General features: G+C 44.8%; 1 protein-coding gene across 4 annotated transcripts; it reads right to left on the reverse strand.

Moving 5' to 3' along the window:
• Window positions 1–174: 174 nt before the first annotated feature.
• Window positions 175–20132, reverse strand: LOC119168154 (xaa-Arg dipeptidase). 4 transcript variants are annotated; one of them, XM_075867344.1, is made up of 9 exons: window positions 19951–20131; window positions 19831–19887; window positions 16733–16969; window positions 13506–13651; window positions 9436–9585; window positions 8165–8306; window positions 5154–5396; window positions 3050–3337; window positions 175–872 (listed from the first exon to the last, which is right to left on the reverse strand). In XM_075867344.1, the coding sequence occupies exons 3-9, from the start codon at window positions 16965–16967 to the stop codon at window positions 850–852; spliced, it is 1227 nt and encodes a 408-aa protein (XP_075723459.1). In that variant the 5' UTR covers window positions 16968–16969; window positions 19831–19887; window positions 19951–20131; the 3' UTR covers window positions 175–849. The 4 variants fall into 4 exon arrangements, with proteins under 4 accessions (XP_075723459.1, XP_037275456.2, XP_075723461.1 ...); XM_037419559.2 differs by having other exon boundaries at window positions 3013–3337; window positions 19951–20128; XM_075867346.1 differs by lacking the exon at window positions 5154–5396 and having other exon boundaries at window positions 3013–3337; window positions 19951–20132.
• Between the last annotated feature and the right edge of the window lie 1085 nt (window positions 20133–21217).

Consider the following 21217-nt stretch of genomic DNA (forward strand, 5'->3'; position numbering starts at 1 on the left):
CGCGCTGATTCTATTGTGGAATCGGAAGTATTGAAATAAGTGATGATGAAAAACAGCGCTGAATGAAGAGGACACGAAAAGAAGACGCACAATACTGGCGCTAGCTCACAACATAGTGTCTATTACCACACTCGCTTTATCTCCCGTAAAAAGAAAGCACCACATGGCACACGATTAAAATAAAAATTAATTTATTAAAAATACGGTTATTTATTTCTTAACAATAAAGCTGTGCTTGCCCATTCTTTAAACGACAGCCCAAATTTCAACAGTACTGGAATAAATCTCGGCCCCGTCAAGAAATGCTTATGAAGTAACTGTAACACAGTATAAGTTGATGCCACAAATGAAAATTCATGCAGATTTTGTGTTAATTTTTGTACGTAAGTTTCATATCACAGATTTTCACAGATTACAAGATTTTCATATTCTTGTTCGTTTCTTTTTTGCTAGTATAAATCAGTATTCTGGACCCCCGAAGAGACATCGCTAAAAAAAAAAAAAACGCAGTTAATCCAACTGCCTTACGTTTTGTTTATTTATTTCGATCACGTGCGTTCAGCACAAATACCACCGCTTTGAAGCAACAACATTTATGGTGAAAGCTCCCAGCGAGGTTGTTGAATGTAGGCACCCAAGATTCGATGCTCCAAGGAAAGCGGGCCAACTCCTTAAAGAGGGTTATGTTTCCTGCATTTAATGCGGAGCCTGCACACCGGCAGACCCTTGTAGGTCTTGGAAGAGGTGTTTTCTTGTACCTTTAGGTCAATATTTTTCGTAAGAAGCGTGTAAACACCGACGGCAAGGAAGACCCGACACAGCAGGGCAGCAGTGGTGGGGATGAAGAGGCTATGCAGCAGGATTTTGACCGTCTGTGTAAGAACATAAAGAAATTTGCATGCAGCGATTAAAAGTAAAATTGCCAAATTGTACTGACAGCACTAGATTATTAAACTACTTCATCAGTCATAATTGCCTACACCCACTGCATCGTAATATTAACTTTCACTCGTTATATTGTAGGTTCTCTACTATTTTCAATGAAATACAACTGAGGTCTTAGAAGTAACGCTTTAAAGTGGTTACTCCGTTATATAAAATATATAAAATCGTTTTTACCTGCGATGTATTTCGTTTTTACCTGCAATGTATTTCATTACCTGTTTTCTGTACCACTGTTTGCTGCATCAATTAATTTTTTCTATATTCACTACTGTAGGAGGTCCCAATTCAGTCTCTGACCTCCTTCTGTATACACAATTTTTTGTAATTGATTTGATGACAAAATAAAACCATTTCTGATTCTGAGTAAAAAGAAGAAATTTATTTTATTGACACTAAAATGAAATAATGCATTAGTATATAATGATAAATTACATCCCGAAAACTTTGTTGTCGTTTATTTCACCACCTTAGCATACTTAATTCATCAGAAAATAAATGTTGAAAGTATTACTTCAGAACTTCCAGCCAGATTTTTTAACGGTAACGCCGCGGATTCGGAAGTTTCTTTTTTTTTCGCACTTTGGCCAGATTGGCTTTACAACATTTTTCGTAGCTTGGCACGTTAATTCTCTGACTTACTCAGAATATGATGTACTTTAATTTTACGGATTATATAAGCTACGCAAGCCCTACCAGATGCCGTCAAAATCGTGGTGATTGGTGCGCGAACTTCAAGGTGACGTTGCCACCTGCATTTTAGTTTTTGTGCACCGTCTCGCTTATGTGTTATCTTATCGTGGGGAGCGTGAAGATTTTTGGTGTCGAGAAAAGTAATTAAGTAATGCGACGAAAATCGTTTTTTTATTTACTTAGTGTTCATTTGGGCATACGATATATAAGTTTGAATATCGACGCAAGATACAGTGGGCACAAGTACATTTCTCTAACTTGTTTATAAGGCACTAGTTAATCCATTTCAGCTATTTAATTAAAGTGCACTTTTTTTAACTGTACGTGACAATATGCACACCGCAACGCTACTCGATGTCGAAGTTTTCACTGCGATGACTCAGTATGAAGATTCATGCTTTTTGACTCCATCGTGGAAGATTGCACTGACTGCTTTATTAAATAGGTTGTATCTAACTGGGCTTAACACATTTTCTTAATATGGTTGGTTGGATAGTTTGCAAAGTGATCAGTTGTTTGGCTGATTAGCGGTACATATTGCGTAAGATTGTTATTTCAAGCAGAATTATTTGAATAAAACAGTAATAATCTTGTAACGGCTACCTTGTGGCAGACGAACATAAGCCGAGCAGCTGAATGTTGCAGAGTCCCTGCTGTGCCAACTATAACATACACGTTCTACTGCAACCGATTGCGCCGCCTCATGCTGCACTCAATTGCAAAATACTGTCCCGAGGGGGGAAAGGGAACACTTGCTGTATGTACGACAACTACAATCGCTATAGATCGCTGAGAGGCTTGCTGTACCAGTGTGTCCCCAGTAAGAACTGCCCTCGTGAGTGTTGCGGTGGTGGCGTCCGAGAATCGGCACAAGCTTGAGGTTTAGACTTGCGAGGCATATCTAGCACATTAGTAAAAAGGGCCAAAAATATTACACCACCTCTTTCTAAAGGAAATCATGTGTAAATGCGAAGCTGCGAGCGCTAACTCTTACACTGCAGTGATCACTGACGCTTACACTGTTAGATTCATTAACAAAACCACATTTCTTCAATCATTAAAAAATATTAATGCATAAACGGTATGGAAACGGGACAGCCTTACTAGAAGAAGACTTTCGTTATCTTGCCGGACTTTGTGGCTAATAAGATTATGGGTTGATACTTGCATCATTATGCACAAGCTTATGTCCACATTCTTGACCCGTTTCATTTCCTTTCCTCTGTTCCGCATATAAGCACTTCTTCACTCACATAAGACTACTTGGAAGTCGGCGCCGTTTTACTGTACTTTCCCTGTCCCTTTTTCCTCTTCGTGTACGCGTTGATTAATCTCTTGTAATTAAACTTAACTTTCCGTCTGTTAGTGAATCCTTACCAATTCACCCGAGCCTTCGTTCGGACAAGCTTCTCACCCCGTCCATCCTTCCACTGGTCAAACTCCGCCTTGACCTCGGACACCAACGCGGGATTCCTCAACAGATCCAGTGCCGTCAGCGCCATGATCTTGGCCGCGCGTAGCGTCGGCGGCTGTGCTTGCGGCGAGTTGGCACCCTGGGCGAACGCTGGCGTGTGGTTGATGCCCTCGGTGGGGATGGCGAACACCGGGTGGATCAGGGGCACCACGTGCGACACGTTTCCGGCGTCCGTCGAGGCTCCGCAGACCTCGGTGCAACCGAGGTCGACGTCCGTGAATTTCACCCCTGCATTTCAGTGCGTGAGAGGGCGGGACAGTTAGCAGAGCATCACTTCACACTCGTCCCGATTTTTGTGTTTAGAAAAAGTGCGTAACAATTCAGAGTACTGAGTACTCTACTATGGGAGAGCATAAAGCCGTCCCGTGATAACAAGAGCATACCAATAATTAAGTCATCTACGCATATCCACGAAGTGAATACTGATGATGGGTCGAAGCAGTGTGCATTGGATTCGTGAATCGTGGCCATCTATTTTGCTCTGATTAAGAAGCCTTTAATTTCCTTATTGTAAGCCTTTTTGTTCAGTCACGTGCTTTCATCAATGGGTGGCTAAATGACGGTGTTTCCGATGTTGTGGGCTTTTATTTTCATCTGGTTAACAACCTTTTGATAACTCTTTTGTTGTTCCCAGATGTTTCGTTTTATATCTGCGGTCGACACCGCAGGCAGCGATTCATGGACGGAGGGACATTGTGCGGATTCGCCCCTTAAACTTAAGAAATCGTATTTCCTCGAACCCACTGCCACACTACGCGGTAGTTTACTTGGGTCATGCGATAAGGCATCGTCCCCATTATGCATCTCATAATGAAATATTGGCAGCGTGAACGGGACGCAAGCGAGGATATGAATGAGCGTGGACTGAAACTTGGTTTATTCAACGAAGATAATATATACCAGAAAGTCAACGAAGATAATGTCCCGTTAGATTGCGCTTCCAATATTTCATTACGAATATGTACCAACCAGTCCGCCCATCAACCCTTCATATTATACATACTTCATTCCTGTGAGAACTCCTCATTAAGCGGAATGTACCGAAATACGAGTGTTATAAAAAATAGCAGCCGTTTGTGTCTGTGTGTGCGTGCATGTGGAAGCGACTCTTAAGAGAAAATCAATTTTTCACCTATTTAAAACAGAACTTCTTAACACCCAAAGCACCAATCTCACCGCGAAAATACACTTGGTAGACGAGAAAAGGCGCAAAAATAAAGTAGGGTGACGACTCCAGCTTGAAGTTCTCGTGCCAACTCCCCGTGCCGTCATAGATTTTGGAGGCGTTTGCTAGTACCTACGTCATCGTTTATCGGTAAAAATTGTTTACACTTTGTTCTAAGTGACTTAAAGTCATTAGATACAAAGTTTCAGAAAATTTCACTGAACCAATGAAACACTATAGGCAGGCGTAGAGCTGCCCGTGTGGAAATTATTATAGAGGTTGTACTGCACGAAATAGTACGTTACCAACTACTATCCCTCGACCTTGGTACATTTTGTGTAAATTTGCAAGCTTTTAGTGCATCTGATGGTATCGTATTTATGGGGCGTTCACTTTTAACTCGATAAAACTATCAAGCTGCCTTTCCCACGTTGAGGAATTACAGGAATGGAATTGAACTGTCCGGCCATTCCCGGAGTGGGAATGGGCTGTTTTTTTTCTTTTTTGTTCCAACAAATTGAAAAAATTGGAATTCCGACTAGCAATAATTCTCCGTAATGTAACCACAATGTAACCACAATGTAACCACAATGTAACCACAATGTAACCACAATGTAACAGCAGTGTAACAGCAATGTAACAGCAATTCAACAGCAATGTAACCGCAGTGTAACCGCAATGTAACCGCATTGTAACTTCAAAGTAACCGCAATGTAACCAAAAATAAATAGCAATGTAATCGGAATGTAATCGGGATGAAATCGGAATGTAATCGGAATGAAATCAGAATGAAATCGGAATGAAGTAGGAATGAAATTGGAATGAAACCGGAGTGAATGGAGATGCCCATTCCGCAACAGGGATCTGGGTAGCACTCACCAAGATTGTGACCGTGCTTCAAATAGATTTTCGAAAGGGCCACGTTGTGGACAACGTCCATGTAGACGACGTCTTTGGTCAGGGTCAAGGTGCAGTTGGTCGCCCTCGCTGCCGCCTCAAAGCAGTCTTCGGCTCGAGCTACCAATCGGTTCATTTCGTCGACCGTTTGGCCGCGGATGTGGTATTTCATCTTACTGGCTTCTGGGATGATGTTGGGATAGCTCCCCGACTCGGTGATGATCCCTGTGTTTTTGGATACCACGTCAAAATCACGTGAACTACAGAACTTCCATGTGTAAAAGTCTACGGGGAATGACGAGGATCAAAGGAACTTTTCAGCCAGCTCACGTTGCAAATTGCAAAGCAAATTTTGATTGATTGATTGATTGATTGATTGATTGATGTATCCACTCATTCATTCATTCATATAGATCAGCAGAACAACAAAAGCAAACTATTAGGCAATACTGAAGAAAATGAGGCTATTGTTGCTTACATATTTAAATATGAGAACTCGTTCATTGCTTTACCACTGTATATACTCGACCAGTTGCTACACGTTCTATCTATCGGTTTTGCCAGCACTCACGAACGTCAGGATTGTGAGAGTAGACGTGAAGAAGCGCAACCAACATATTGGGTTCTTGTGCTTTGAATAGCATGGGCCAGCCAGGTCTCCTAAAGATTTTCTTGAGTGACTGTGTGGCTAATTTTCATCACGGCCTTCACTTTCATTCTTATAACCAATTTGGTTACTGTGTGATCCAGTATCATGTCTGGCGTGCGCACGGACTACTTTTGGTCTGCATGAGTCAATTATTAAGCACTTTAGGGGGCGCGGAGTTTCGGCCTCTGTGTCTGGTCATCGCTAGTCATGCTAGAAGAAAAGTATAATATATGCATGTAGAGTACAACGACAGGACTGGAAAGGAGTGTGGGGGAGCAGAGGGGTGGGAGGAAAGAAGGAGGAAAGGGGTAGTGCATAGCGTGATTGTCTACAGCATCGTCATCATCATCATCATCAGCTTGACTACGCCCCCTGCAGGACATAGGTCTCTCCCATGTTCTGTCCGTCAACTCGGTCCCATGCTTGCTGCTGGCACTTTATACCCGCAAACTTCTTAATCTCATCTGCCCCACTAAATTTCTGTCTCGCGCTCCACCACTTGTCTTCCCTTGAAATCCAGTCTGTGATCCTTATTGCCAGCGCTTATTTTGCCTCCACACTTCGTGCCCTGCCCGCTACCATTTAATCTTCTTGATTTCGACTATGATGTCCATAACACCCGTTCGTTCCATCATACACTCTGCTCTCTTCTTGGCCCTTAGGGTTACACCTACCATTTTTCTTGCCATTACTCGCTGCGTGGTCCTCAATTTAAGCTGAACCCTCTTTGTAAGTCTCCAGGTTTCTGCTCCATAGCTAAGTACCGGCAAGATGCAGCTGTTATATACCTTCCTCTTGAGGGATAGTGGCAATCTACCTGTCATAATTTGAGAGTGCTTGCCAAATGTGCTCCACTCCATTCTTATTCGTCTAGCTACTTCAACCTCGTGGTTCGGCTCCGCGGTTATTACCTGTCCTGAGTACACGTACTCTTTTACAGCTTCAAGTGCACTGCTACTTATCTCGAAGCACTGTTCTCTTCCGAGGTTGTTGTACATTACTTTCGTTTTCTACAGGTTAATTCTAAGGCCTACCTTTCTGCTCTCCTTGTCTAGCTCAGTAATCATGAATTGCAACTCGTCGCCCGAGTCCCTCAGCAATGTAATGTCATCGACGAACGCAGGTTACTCAGGTACTCTCCATTAACTCGTATCCCAAACTCTTTCCATTCTGACCCTCTGAAAACCATGCACCTGTAAGCACGCGGTAAATAGAATTAAGGAGATCGTCACCCCTTGTCTTACAGCTTTCTTTATTGGGATTCTCTCAACTTCTTTATGGAGCACTATGGTGGCAGTTGATCCGCCGTAGATTTCTTTCAGTATGTTTATAAGTGCTTCGCCGACACCCTAAATTCCGCAGTGTCTGCATGACTGCTGATGTCTCAACTGGTTCAAATTCTTTCTCGTAATCTATAAAGGCTCTGTAAAGTGATTTGGTGTATTCTGCGCATTTCTCTATTACTTGATTGATAGTATGAATGTGGTCAATTGTTGAGTAGCCTGTACAAAATCCTGCTAGACCCCTTGCTTGATTGAATTCTAATGTTGTCTTAATTCTGTTTGCAATTACCTTTGAAAACAGCTTGTGTACGACGAAGAGAAAGCTGATTGGCCTGCGATTCTTCAAGTTTTTGTCGTCCCTTTTACTATGCATTAAGATGATGTTGGCACTCTTCCAATATTATGGTACCCTCCCCGTCAGGAGACACTTCGTTATCAAGGTGGCAAGTTTTAACTAACACAATCTATCCTCCATATTTCAGAAGATCTGATGTTACCTGATCCTCACCAGCTTCATTGCCTTTTTGCATCCCCCTCAAGGCTTTCCTATACTTCTGTCATTACTAGTGGGATGTCATCCGGGGTACTGCTATAGTTCGTACATTATGGTTGTGGTTGTCCCGGCTACTGCATGCAGATAACATTGTCGATCAAAAAACAGAAATTAAGCGTATCTGAGGCGCAACATCAACACGTGAGTATTAAATGGTGTTTACCTTTATCAGAGAATACATACATGCGTGATTCTGAACAACCTAATGTTTCATACCGAGTGCTGTAAATGCCCTTCAATGCACGAAAAAGACGGCTGGCGGAAAACTCGGTTTTCGGCGACATTCGTAGTGAAGTACGCAGATACGCGGCCGTTGTTTGTTTGTTTGTTTGTTTGTTTGTTTGTTTGTTTGTTTGTTTGTTTGTTTGTTTGTTTGTTTGTTTGTTTGTTTGTTTGTTTGTTTGTTTGTTTGTTTGTTTGTTTGTTTGTTTGTTTGTTTGTTCGTTCGTTCGTTCGTTCGTTCGTTCGTGACCCCGTTTGACTGTGAAGTCTGGATGCGCACACTGACCGTGTATTCGGCATGAAGGCTTCGTCTGTTGTCGCAGCAGGGCCATGTTGACGTACGACGCCACAGCTGCGTCGAGTGCGTTCACGCCTTCCCAGGGACACGCGGCGGCATGGGCAGCTCTGCCTTCATACCTCACAGTCATCTGCGACAGGAAGCGATAACGCGACAGCAGCCGCTCAAGCTGCTCAGCGAGGTCGTAGCACGATTAATTCAATATTGTAGGCCCTGCTCATAGTACGCATGTTGATAAGCTGCTTTACGAGGTCATAGGACGGACGCTTCAATCATTCAGGCCCTGCTGATAACACGAATGTCGTTGAGCGCGAGATAGAAATGTGAGAGTAGTAAGACGGTAATTTGGGCCAGTTGGTTGGGATTCATCGTGAACTTACAGCGCAACACCAGAAAAAATACAGGACAGGAAAGCAGCAAAAAAGACAGAAAATATGGCGCTTTTCTTTCTCTTTTGCTCCTTCCCTGTCCTGTATTTTTTCTCGTGTCGCGCTGTAAGTAAGTTCACGATGTGAGAGTAGGCATGAATATGGTGCACGAGCAGTTCAAGGCAGTGTGCATGCCAAGTAGAAACTTTTAGTTTACGTTAGAGAGGCTGGAAGACAACCATCGTAGCTTCAAGAGACCTCCACAGTACTGTTCTACACACAGTAGCCTACAGTATATATTAGCGGCCTACTGTATATAAACGTGCCCAGGGTTCTCTTTCAGATTGCGTAGATGGAAGACATATATAGGCCAGACTTGCGTACCATCCTCCTTCCTCCCCACCCCTCCTGTGCAGACACCTGTGGTTCAACGTCTTAAATGTGCCTTAATTTTCAATACTTTTGGACAAAAAATTCAATATCAGTCTATTTCTGTGTCATTGGTTTTAATCATCTCATTTATTTTTGCAACAATCTTTGCTTCGAACAGTTAATATACATATAAACTTGTCACTGAGTGTTTACCATTCAACGCGAAATTTGAAGAAAAGGTGTGGCCAGTTTTCTTGAAGCGATCAAACTACATAAAGAGCAACAGGAGATAGTCTTTGTATAGTTCCTCGCACGAGTCCCGTTTAGCTCACCAATCGTTATTTGCCAAGAATCATCGGGCAAAGCGCAAGCTATTTTTCGGCGCGCATTGCTTCAGCCGAAGGTTATTAAAAAAAACTATTCAACGTTCCATTTCAATCTATTTCACTTTTTTACGCCGTTGTGTGTGGGCGGATAGGCAAGTCACAAGCTTTGGTTGGCGCATGCGCGCTGACATACCTGCTGCGAGGCGTTCACGGCGAGTCTGAGCGTGTCCTGGTGCATCGGGTGAACCATCATCGCGACGTCGATGTCCTGGAAGGCGCCCTTCTGGAGCAGCATCTCCTTGCCGCCAAGTTGCTCTTCTGCAGGCGTGCCGATTACGACGATCTGCGGGTATCACGTCCTTAACGGGACCGACAACCAGTCTTTACGGCACTTGCTTTCTTTGGTGATGCAGAAAGTATACTGGTCACAAAGTCTAATGATAAAGTATTAAGGCAGAAAACGCCCTGAAACATCTTTTTTTGCCAATAGAGTTAGAAAAGAAAGCTGGGCTAGTTTGTGGTTGATCATTAAATAGGAATGAGCATAAGGTAGTTAAGATAGTGGAGGAGCTTTACAGAAATCTGTGCAACAGCCAGGACAACCACGATCATAAAGAAAGAACAAACAATACCCCAGGTGACATCCCACCCGAAATGACAGTAGTCAGGAAAGCCTTGGAGCGAATGCAAACAGGCAAAGCTGTTGGTGAGGATCGGGTAACATCAGATCTGCTGAAGGATGGCGTACAGGTGTTAGAAAAACTGGCCACTCTGTTTCCTGTGTCTCCTGACGGGGAGTGCACCACAATCTTGTAAAAATACTTACATCATCTTAATTCATAAGAAACGGGACGACAGGGACCTCAAGAATTACTGGCCGATCAGCTTTCTTTCTCCCCGTCGTATACAAGCTATTAACGAAGGTAATTGCTAGCAGAATTAGGACATTAGAATTTTATCAAACAAACAATCAATCAAGATTTCGTACAGGCTACTCAACAATAAACCATATTCATATTATCGATCAAGTAATAGAGTAATGCTCAAAATACACCTGAGTTGACTGACCAAGTTGACTGGTGGAACATGGGAGAGGCCTTTACCCTACAGTGGGCGTAGCCAGGCTGATGATGATGACAATGATTAAGTAGAAAAAAACAGTGCTTAATATGGATGAGGGCAAGTGAAAACACAACACAGGCACTGAACTCGGAACTAAAAATTTATTGGAAGATGAAAGCATGCATATATAAAGAGACCGACCTCGTCACGTGACACACGGTTGCATCCGTGCAGCAGAGCAGTCGTCAAGATCTACAAAAATAACCATTCATGGCGAATGAAAACATGTGAGAGCACATTCGAGAACAAAAAAGAACCATCTAGAGGCAAAAACATGAGTATCAACGCCTGTGTTGAATTCAGCGGGAGTTCAGCATCTGTGTTGTGTCTTTACTTGTCCTTGTCCATTTTAAGCGCTCTTTCTCCAACGGAATTTTATCGGTGATTTTTTTTTGCGTGTGTGTGCAGCACGCAGTATGTAGCACGGACAACAAATACTGTAAATGCTGGAAGTTGGGAGCAACAGTGGTTCGTGCTGCCGCGCTGCGATTCAATGGGCGCTCCGCACGTATTCGCAGCGCGCAGACTAAGCACATAACTTTTGCTATTGTTTCTAGCGCGTTTGAACAGCAAACTAGGTTCAACAATTAGGACGACTCACGAGCTACGACATTTGCTCCCCTCTATAAGGTACTCGGCTGTTGACCCACAGGTGGCGGGATCGAATCCCGGCAGCAGCGGTTGTTTTTTTTGATGGAGGCGAAAATGCTGTAGGCCCGTGTGCTCAGATTTGGGTGGAAGGTAAAGAACCCCGGGTGGTCGAAATTTCCCGAGCCCTCCTCTACGGTGTCTCAAAGTCATATGGTGATTTTGGGGCGTTAAACACCCGAAATCAATCGATCACATGTGCTCGCCTGGAACCGGATATGGCAGGTAAAGTGATTTTCAAATGCAGAATAAAAGAGTACAAATCGTATTCGAACCGGTAAACAAATGCTTGGTTTGGCCACTATAATTTACAGACTTACCATTCCTGCTGTTCATCCCGTTATATATCAGATAACTAGAGTGCAACTTAAATACGGCTGTATTTTTTACGCGTTGGTGTAAAACATTCTAAACAAACTTAAGTAAATATGTCGGCTATGGCACTTTGCATGGACAGCTTTCTTCCTAATAACTCTTCAAGGAACATATGAGGAAGCTCTTTATGGGCGCAGTCATTCAATAGCAATAAAGGTGGGACTCCACCATGGCCTACGACACTCTGCATCATCTCAGAGATGTTAGGTGGTTCTCTTTATATTGATTGGTGTGTAGGGTTTAACGTCCCAAAACCGCCATATCATTATGAGAGACGCCATAGCGGAGGACTCTGGAAATTTGACCACCTGGTGTTCTTTAACGCGCACCCAAATCTGAGAACACGGGCCTACATCAATTTTGCCTGCGTCGAAAACACGACCGCCGCTGCCAGGATTCGATCCCGCGACCTGCGGGTCAGTAGCCGAGTACCTTAGCCACTAGGCTACCGCGGCGGGGCTCCCTTAATATCGGAAGAAATACCGGGGCTCTCGTGTTCTTGGTGAGGTATCTTGTCTTGCGCCTCCGGCTCAAGACTGTTTCACATGCTAGCGATTTTGCCCCAGAGCGGATAAGCACCATGTGAAACAGGCTGAAGAGTCATGACATCTCCTCTGCCGGTTTCAGTAGTAAAAGTGGCTACAATTGCAAGCTCTGATTCTTGTCGCTTCCGGGAGTAGTTAAAACGTAAGGTTCTTTTGCGGCGTTTTTTTTTTACCAAGATTTTGATATATATTATTTTTCGCGCAGTCTTTCCTTTTTTCCGACGGTCTTGAACAGTTCGGTGGAAAGGTAATTTCATTGGTACAAGACTGAACGCAAGACAAGACTGAAGACAAGACTGAACGCAAGGTGAAAGGCAAGGCTGACCTGGGCAATTCTGCTCAGTACATTTAAAGCTCCTTAAGGCGTAGGCAAGTCCCGCGTTCTCGTAGCCACCTATAGCTCTCGGAGCGCTCTCTAGATGGCGCTGTGTCACTCACACCACGAGTACCCAGATTGCTAACTAGATGGCACCGCGGTACTCGCTCCACTCTGATACGTGCTGTTGTCAGATAGAAGACCGCGTTCGCTCTTGCGTTAAAATGCGTTCGCTCTTGGCGCGCTTCCTCTTTCGCTGGTAGTCGGTGTGCTTCGAGTATGAGCGATGAAGACAAGGCGGCCGAGCAGTGGCTCATGAAACAGCTGCAGTGCGTGCTCGCCGTTTCTACATGATGATCAACTGGGCGAAAATCTCGGAAGACTCACGGGTACGGTTGAAGCCTCTGGAGCTTCGCCCACTCATTATCATTCACCCCATGAATATGCTGTATTTTTAACATACTTCGTCGGAGATGATCCGTGCTTTCACATTACCCGATCAGAACGTCGTGAAAGAAATGGCTTCGCAGAGATTTTACTGTTATGCCGTGCTACGCAAGGGGGTTGCTCAAACATGTGGGTGCTCATGCATGCTGGTGCTCGAGCATGCTGATGATCGAGCATACTCAGGCCAGCGTGCTTCCCCATCATCCCCATCAGTCGTCCCCTCACAAGGTATTAAAGCATCTGGTGTGCCTCTTGAGGACGCCAGCATTGCACACTATATTATACTCGGACTATACTTGTGCGATCTCCCACATGTCATGGCGTTATCACCTCGTTTCCTTCTTTCTGCCTCTCTCTCTCTCTCTCTCTTAAATCTGTCCCCTTTCGCAAATCACTAGGGTAGGGTAGCCACATACTGAAGTAGAGCTCCAAGTACAACTAGTTGAATGGTACTCATCGTAAAAGCTTTTCACTGGGAAAACAAGCGCGAACACAAGAAGCCGCCTCTAGTTCTCGAAGCGCTGAACTAAACGGGGAAAGTGAACGTGCGCAGAATTACCACAGATTTTTAAATAGAAGAAAGATGACATGTGTGCCGGGAACTAGACAGGAAGTAGGCTGCGTACGTCCACTCTTCTCTCCTCTTTTTGTGTCCGCGTCTATTAGCACAGTTAAAAGCCTATGTGGTAGAGTGGCCAACCACACGCTTCTATGGTATACCTCCCCCTGTCTTTTCCCCTTTCTGTTTCGTTCCGTTGCTGCAGGCGTTACGTCGAGGCGTGCATATTCTATAGGGCTTCTATTGCGCACCTTGCCACGAAAAATGGAACTCTTCTTCATGACTTCCATGGAGGCTACGGCAGCGCCCACGGCGGCCTCGGCGATCAAGTTGTGGCCGCAGGCATGGCCAATCTCCGGCAGCGCGTCGTATTCCGCCATGATGGCGACCGTTGGACCTGGGCGAGTAGAACGGAAAATATGCACGCAGAACTAGCGCTTCCCGCTTTAAAAAAAATGCAGCAAGATACGGCGAGAGACAATTTTGATGCGTTGTATTTTTGGGACATGCATCGTGTATTGGTTCCGTCATCTGTCGCGAGGTCCTGTCGAGTCTCTGTTGAGGCGACAGGTTTCCCTAACTTAAAAGAACTAAATACTGGTCGAGTTGTAAATCCATGCTGGAAATGAAAACCACAAAAAAATGATGAACGAGAAGAAGTGCACAACCCGACGCAAGTCTAACAATCGCGTTTAGTTGCATAAAAACAAAAAAATATATATAGCACCATATCAAACAATGACAAAGTGACCTAAATATTTATGGCTGGAGAGACTGTCTCGGAACAGTAGAGCTTCATCAAAAGGGCATGCCTGCATTCAATCCATCACTACGTTGCAAATACTGGCACTGCCGTCGGACACCAAGGTACCCATGCATCATGACTGAACAAGATAAATCCCCGAAATATTTATCTTTCATTCATAAATCGGGTGCCACGTGTGTTGTGAAGCCTCGGTGTCATTGCATCATTGCGAGATTGCTTATGTGACCCATTATTATTCAGCCCAAGTTGGGATTGTTTGATATGAAACTGGCATATTTTTCTTTTCTCTGTTTTTGCATTGAACTCAATTGTAGAATCGCGGCGGTTTCGCAAGCTTCGCGATCAAGAGTATAAAGTGCGATAGCGTAGTCGGGAGGGGGGGGGGGGGGGCATTCTTTTCTCGAGTGCTTGTTTCGCCTCGGTTATCGGTGCATGCCTCAACCATGTCTTAAGTGAATGAATGACTATGCGTGTGATTGCCCTTTTCAAGCTATCCCAGCTTTCCCACTGCAAGTTCATGTGCCCGCTATGTCGCGATTTCTCCCGAGCCTGCCCTCATCCTTGGGATGAAATGAAATTGAAATTGAATTGAATTGAATTCTTTATTTTTGCCAATGAGCGAAGTGCTCACTACCCGTCCATAAGGCAACACGTGAACCTACGCAGCTGCTCCTTGTTTTTGTTGCACTTAACTTGTGGCTCATACCCGCTGTAGGGGATCGGCCAATAATTGAGTGGTCTTGTAAAGTATTATTTGATTTTAGAGTAAAGGAAGTTACAAATGAAAAGCGTTACAAATTTTAGAATGAAATTGTTATGATCACTTATCTGTACTTACTATAAAGATTGTGTAATAGTGAAAGGTAATAACCCCGATCCTTCTGTTGTTGCTTTTGCGGCTGATGATGATTGACTATGTGTCGGCGCGTTTCAACGGAATAACCTTTAAAACGTCCACACGCCTGAACTCGGGTGTTTCGACGCCTCGAGCGATTCTATGCTTTTGCCACGCAGTGTTGCATGCGTAAAGGAGATTCCTCTTAATACGTGACATTCAGTGTTGTTGTTTTCTTTTCTTTCTTTCTTTTTTTTATGAAGCCACTTCGGCCATGGTGTCGTGGCTCTGTGCTAGGGCACCTGTTTGTCACGCAGACGTTCTAGGTTCGATCTTCGCTTGCACCGAACGTTTTCATCATTCCTTTTATTTGCATCTTTCGCGACTCTCTGATCACGGACAAGACTATTTTTCGCTCACAATCAACGACGTCGACACTGGCACCGACGCCGATACCAGAATTTCTGCGAAACGAGCTTTTCGACACGCTTGCCATTAAACTAGAACTTGCTCTCCAATTCAAGCAACAATTCCGACATCACTGCTTAGTAGGCGTGATATTGTAATAGGCACGATTTACTTTTTATTTTTATGGGTTGTATCTAAATTAGCCCCGAAAAGTACTTGGAGTTAGAACTGAACACACCTAGCACTGACTCTTTCGCACGGGTCAATCATGAGCATGGTGCAAGTCTGGGGGCGGGGCCTGTGTTTATTCTTAGGTTGCAGTGGTATACCCAAAGGTTGGCGCACCAAGCACATTTCCCTCTCTAATTTTACAGCGAAAGCTGTTATGAGATCACTTTTTGAGTCACGCGCACTTGTCCGCCGCCGCCGCCGGTGTCCGTTACCAAATTGCGCGAATTTAGGGAAAAAAAACTCGCACTAATGACGTAATGGGGCTTGAAAGCGGGTCCACTGCGTGTCATTTCAATATTCTACCACTGAGTAACGCCGGTGCTTATAGCTTGTTGTCAAACTTGCCTTAAGCAGGCATGACCTAGCACCAATGACCCAGTGGGGCTCGAACCTGAGTCCGCGAGGTGCCAGACCAGTATTCTACCATTGAGCTACACCGGTTTTTTTTCTTTGAATGAAATTATCACCAGTAAAGTACACAGAACATACTTCATCGGAAGTCAGGCAAACACACACAAGCGTCAAGAACGGGAAGCCACTCCGGAACGGGGTCAAAAGTATCGACAACACTGCAGCTGAGCTACACCGGTACTTGTGACTTGTTGTCAAACTTGCCTTAGGCAGACTTGATGTCGGGAAAGCAATCGCGTAATACGACTTATAAAGCGTTTTACAGCAGCGAAAGAACAACCAGTCGTCGCACAATGCGAATAGCGTAACGAGTGGGCTGTCCAATGCTCCAAATCAATCAGAAAAGCTTGTTCTTGTTCCCTTATTAACTGTGGCGCATACCCACTTCAGCCATAATTCCTGATCGTCGTCAGCCACTGCATGGACAAATGGCACGAAATTTCTTGCAAGTATTTAGCGGATACCACGCTTCTCTGAAGAATGACAAAAAATAGCATAGCGAATACCAGCCTACTACCCAAAAGTTTATTATTGATGCCCTAGTGGGTACCAAGCAAGTGTGCTTGTAGTAGTTACCCAATGAGTGTTTTGAAAAGGCTCTGCAAGGCCGCTATTCTAGCTTTCGCTGTGACTGTGCTGCGCCTACCACGCAGGCCTGGCGTTTTTTGCTGTCGTGTGAAAGAGGGCACAAAAATTACATTCGGCTACACTAGCTTGCACAGTCCCCACTTCTAATCAGGGGCGTGCTCCCATTGAAACGAATTTCGGCCTACGCCACTCTTGAGTTTTGACCAACTGTATAGCACACGAAACTTCAGAATCGATACCATCGGCTCCTCCAGGAGCTTGAAACTCGGCCCGGAACGCGGTGTCCAGGAGGTGCCTTCTTCGGACCTCAAAGCCTCTGCCTTCCAGGAAGTCGCAGATCCGGTCGTGCGCCTTGAACTCCCTCAGGGCCAGTTCCGGATTGTCCCACAAGAACCGGCTGAGTCCCCAGAGCTCTTCCGCGTTGCATTGCACTGCCTTCTCTACGAGAGGAGTCAAGTCTTCTTCGCTGGACATGACTGTAAAAAAATGTGAAGTTAAGAACTGGGTGGTACGGGATTAAATCGAAATTTCTCCGTTCGACGCTGGGACGAAGTGGTTAGCTGTTGTAGCTGAGACCTCCAGCTTTGGGATGCTTTCGTTGCACAGGTGTGTACTAAAATGGGAGCTTCGTTTCAGGTTGCCACTAAACAAGATTAAAACGCGCCCGAGCTCAAACAGGCCGCACTCGCTTTCCCAACTGCAAAAACATATGCACCGGTGCATCTTTTATTAGTCTTTTTTTTTCTTTTTTTTCTGAAGGATCCCGTATCCACTCTCTCCAACGTTTGAGCCGGTTGTCATATGATTGTAAACTGAGCATCTGTCGCGTTTATTTTTGTCTGTGCTTTCACTCCTACTCTTTGTTCTGAGCTTGCTTCAAAAGCAGCTGCCACTGCGTCCGACTTGCTATCAGATGGCTGCATAAAAGTAAACGAAGAAAAAAAAAGAAAGCTGACAGACTATCTGGTCAATTAAAGGACTCGCTGGACCATTAAATCTGTTGAAATTTGTGGCTAAACGGAAAGCTGCCTCAATACCTGTGTAAATCAGCTATCGCAATGCGTATTGGTCAGTATACAACCTCGGATTCGTGGCAAAACACATTTGCTTACACTGCTGATCTTAAACCGTAAATTTTTTATCACGACGGATGTGGGTAAGAAAAAATGAGACACTTCACTGAAGTTCCATAGCACAAAAAAATCATGCTACACGTGTAAAAGATACTCATGCGTAATTTCAATTGTTAGCACAACAGGATTGTAGTAAAGCAGTGTCCACAGTAAAGCAGTGCAGAATTGTTTTTTTTTCATTATGTGTGACTGAAAATGGGCCTCAGACAGAAGACTGGACATACAGGCATGACTAAAATTACGGCGTGGGTGACCACCGACAACCGTAATTAATTATGTGTGACGGAAAACAAGTGTCTCAGACAGAAGACTGGGCACACATGCATGACTAAAATTACGGCGCGGGTGACCACCGACAACACTAATTAACTAGGGGGAGAGGGGTGGCAGAGGGAGCCATTGCAAGTCTCTTTTATACCGTAATTCAGTCTGGCTTGTAAATTTCAGTGTCAAAATCGCCAAGTTGTGGGCACGGAAGTTTTTCATGGCGAATTGGGGGCCCAGGAAGCGTGGTCACAGACTCGTAGAATTGATAATTTCCAACATTTATTAACGGACTGCAGGGGGCTAAAGAAAGGCTGCTGTGAGAAGCGAGTTATTGCTTCATTTGCATTTTGGCATTTATTTCTAAGCTTGTACTTTTCCGCACCGTTCGAATCATAAGGGAGTTGGAGGTACTGCGGAGAAGCGTGCCTCTCCTCCTTTTTTATGGTGTACCCTCCAGACGTCTGTCTTTGCGTTGTCGTCTAGATTGATTTAGTGTTGTCCCGGGTTTATTCATTGCAGGCACCGGAAGAACATTGAGCAGGGGGAAACGTGCGTTCTTATAAAACTTTCCTACTACTGCTTGTGAGCGTACACATGTAATGAAAGGTAAATGTAGCGGTTTCATACGAGCTCCATCACAAAGCAAACTCGTTTCGGCAATGCGGTGGAACGAATAAAGAGAAATTGTCGGAATGCAGAACGACAGGAAGCGGCTACGCTCGTAGGCTGATTATATAGGCATGCAGATGTTGCGTCTCTTCTAATAACACTGCCAGAGCGTCTGGTATAACGCCAATCAGCACAACACGATCGGCAATCACTCCCGGATGAACATGAGTTGGTGCTATTTCGCTCAATCACTCGTGACGACTAAAGGCTCTCATTTGGGCACTTTTGAACTGATATTCTAATAAGCTTTCCCACAGTTCGTTTCATTCGAGCAATGATGCGAAAATATGGAGTGTCAGAGGTCGAACTGAATTTTCTTACTCGTAGTTACGAGTACGTTGCCAGAATATTTTTTTTTTCCTGAGGGGGGGGGGGGGGTCATGAAGGGGAAGGGGGAAAATGGAGGTCTGACTCTCATATGTGTGTGTGATATGCAGAAATAACGAGATATTCCTGGCAAACAGTGCATTAACCGTAATAGAAGTGGTATATAGAAAGCGGTCGACTTCAACTTTTGTGACAGCATCTGAGATCATTAGATTGCGTGTGTTTCTTTTTTTTTCCTCTAATAGCACCACAGTTTGTACGGTTGTTCACGGACCAGGGACGAGATTTCAGGGCACGAGATTAGCAGCCACATCAATTGTGCGCACACGAGAGCAGCAGATTCTGACCCGCAGGTCGCGGGTTCGATTCCCGGCTGCGGCGGCTGCATTTCCGATGGAGGCGGAAATGTTGTAGGCCCATGTACTCAGATTTGGGTGGCCCCGCCGCGGTGGTCTAGTGGCTAAGGTACTCGGCTGCTGACCCGCAGGTCGCGGGTTCAAATCCCGGCTGCGGCGGCTGCATTTCCGATGGAGGAGGACATGTCGAGGCCCGTGTGCTCAGATTTGGGTGCACGTTAAAGAACCCCAGGTGGTCAAAATTTCCGGAGCCCTCCACTACGGCGTCTCTCATAATCATATGGTGGTTTTGGGACGTTAAACCCCACAAATCAATCAATCAGATTTGGGTGCACGTTAAAGAACCCCAGGTGGTCAAAATTTCCGGAGCCCTCCACTACGGCGTCTCTCATAATCAAATGGTGGTTTTGGGACGTTAAACCCCACAAATCAATCAACCAATCGAGAGCAGCAGATTTATGCAAAAAGAAAGGTAAAAGTTAACTGAATTGGCGATGCGATTTCGCATAAAGACCACGTTCATTGGCCTATATTCCCGCCGACTTCCCCGACATGAGATGCGCTGAAAGTACTAAACGAACTTACCGCTTCCGATGAAAAGACGCTGGAAAGTTTGTTTTTGTTTTTTCGTTGGCTCCAGTTCTGAAAAAGAAGCAACGCCTTTCCCATCACCCAGTTCTAGCTTAAGTACAGTAGACCACAAACCTTTGCAGACCACGCAAGCTTGGCTTTTCCACGACACGCAGGCGAGTGTCACTTATAACAGTATACCGCGGCGCTGCAGAGCTAGACGTGAGCCTTCTTGTTGTTCACTGTCACATCGATTTTCAACTACTTGCAGGGCGTTCTAATTTGGTTGTTTTCGCGAGAAGCATTTATCGGTGACTGCCACACTTCTGCTTTGATGCTGAATCGGAGCTATCACGTCGTGCCCCGAAAAGTGGGCCATTTACTAGATAATCCTTCGTGAGACAGACTGCGGTTGATAACATTAAGGCTGACAGGCTGATTTCGAGACAGAAGCATGCAGCCACGGCTGCAGAAAAGTGCGGTCGGGTTTTAACAAAAAAGCTGATACGTAGAATACTGATGTGCTCAGCGCGAAACTATAGCGAGGCCCTCGATTAAGGGAGGGCGGAGGGACAAGGGCCTTTGTCAGGCTGTTCGCCTTTAGCCCTTTGCCCCTGCAGTGAGCTCTGTATCCGGCTTACTGTAAATAAAAGTACTAATACTACTACTACTACTACTACTACGTTCCGTGCGTATAGCACTGCTGTAGATTGCCGCTGACGTTGCGGAAATGTCGCGAAGATCGGGGCTCTTGGTCCGTAAACTTTTGTTGGCGTTTGCACCTTCTATGTTTGCAAGGGGGGAGGGAATATAGCTGAACAATATAAAACAAGGGGGAAAACAATAAACACTCTCCAAGAGGCCACACGGCACAGCCTCGTTCTTCATTTGGCCGGCACGCACCAGTAGTGCCAGCAGATATGCAAATTATACGCATGACGGTCGACATGCAGTCACTGGTACTCCTCTTAAATAACTTTGGTTATCAAACCACGCGCTTTGCCACAGTGGGACAGAAAATGTCCTTTCAGATAGATCATTTAAAAGCTACGTTAAAAAGTTTTCTAAAAGAATGCCGAGTAGTCAAGTAACGTTGTCGCCATCAAGTCCTTTGACGAAATATTCTGTCGCTAATATAAGTAATGTATCCTTGGAGTTTCATTGACCCAGGTTCGATATGATTATGAGGGGCACCTTAGTTTTGTGTTGCGTCAATTTTTATCATCGTAAGTTCTTTAGCGTGCACATAAGACTACACAGTTTACACCCGTAAGGAGGTTTCAGCATGTCTATAACTAGCAGCCTTACACATTATGAAAAAAGCTTTCATGGATCACAATTAACACCCATATCATGTCGTGTTACCGATGGCCCGAACACCCTTATCCCTGAAAATTCGTGA

The sequence above is a fragment of the Rhipicephalus microplus genome, chromosome 6 (assembly GCF_043290135.1).
Source record: "Rhipicephalus microplus isolate Deutch F79 chromosome 6, USDA_Rmic, whole genome shotgun sequence".
Taxonomy (NCBI): domain Eukaryota; kingdom Metazoa; phylum Arthropoda; class Arachnida; order Ixodida; family Ixodidae; genus Rhipicephalus; species Rhipicephalus microplus.

What these genes read in the sequence shown, in the direction of transcription:
- LOC119168154 (XM_075867343.1), bottom strand. Translation starts at nt 16,967, where the DNA reads ATGTCCAGCGAAGAAGACTTGACTCCTCTCGTAGAGAAGGCAGTGCAA. An exon ending in AGCTCCTGGAGGAGCCGATG is followed by an intron (nt 13,652 to 16,732) that starts GTATCGATTCTG and finishes CTACTCGCCCAG; the next exon opens with GTCCAACGGTCGCCATCATG. An exon ending in GAAGCACGGTCACAATCTTG is followed by an intron (nt 3,338 to 5,153) that starts GTGAGTGCTACC and finishes ACTGAAATGCAG; the next exon opens with GGGTGAAATTCACGGACGTC.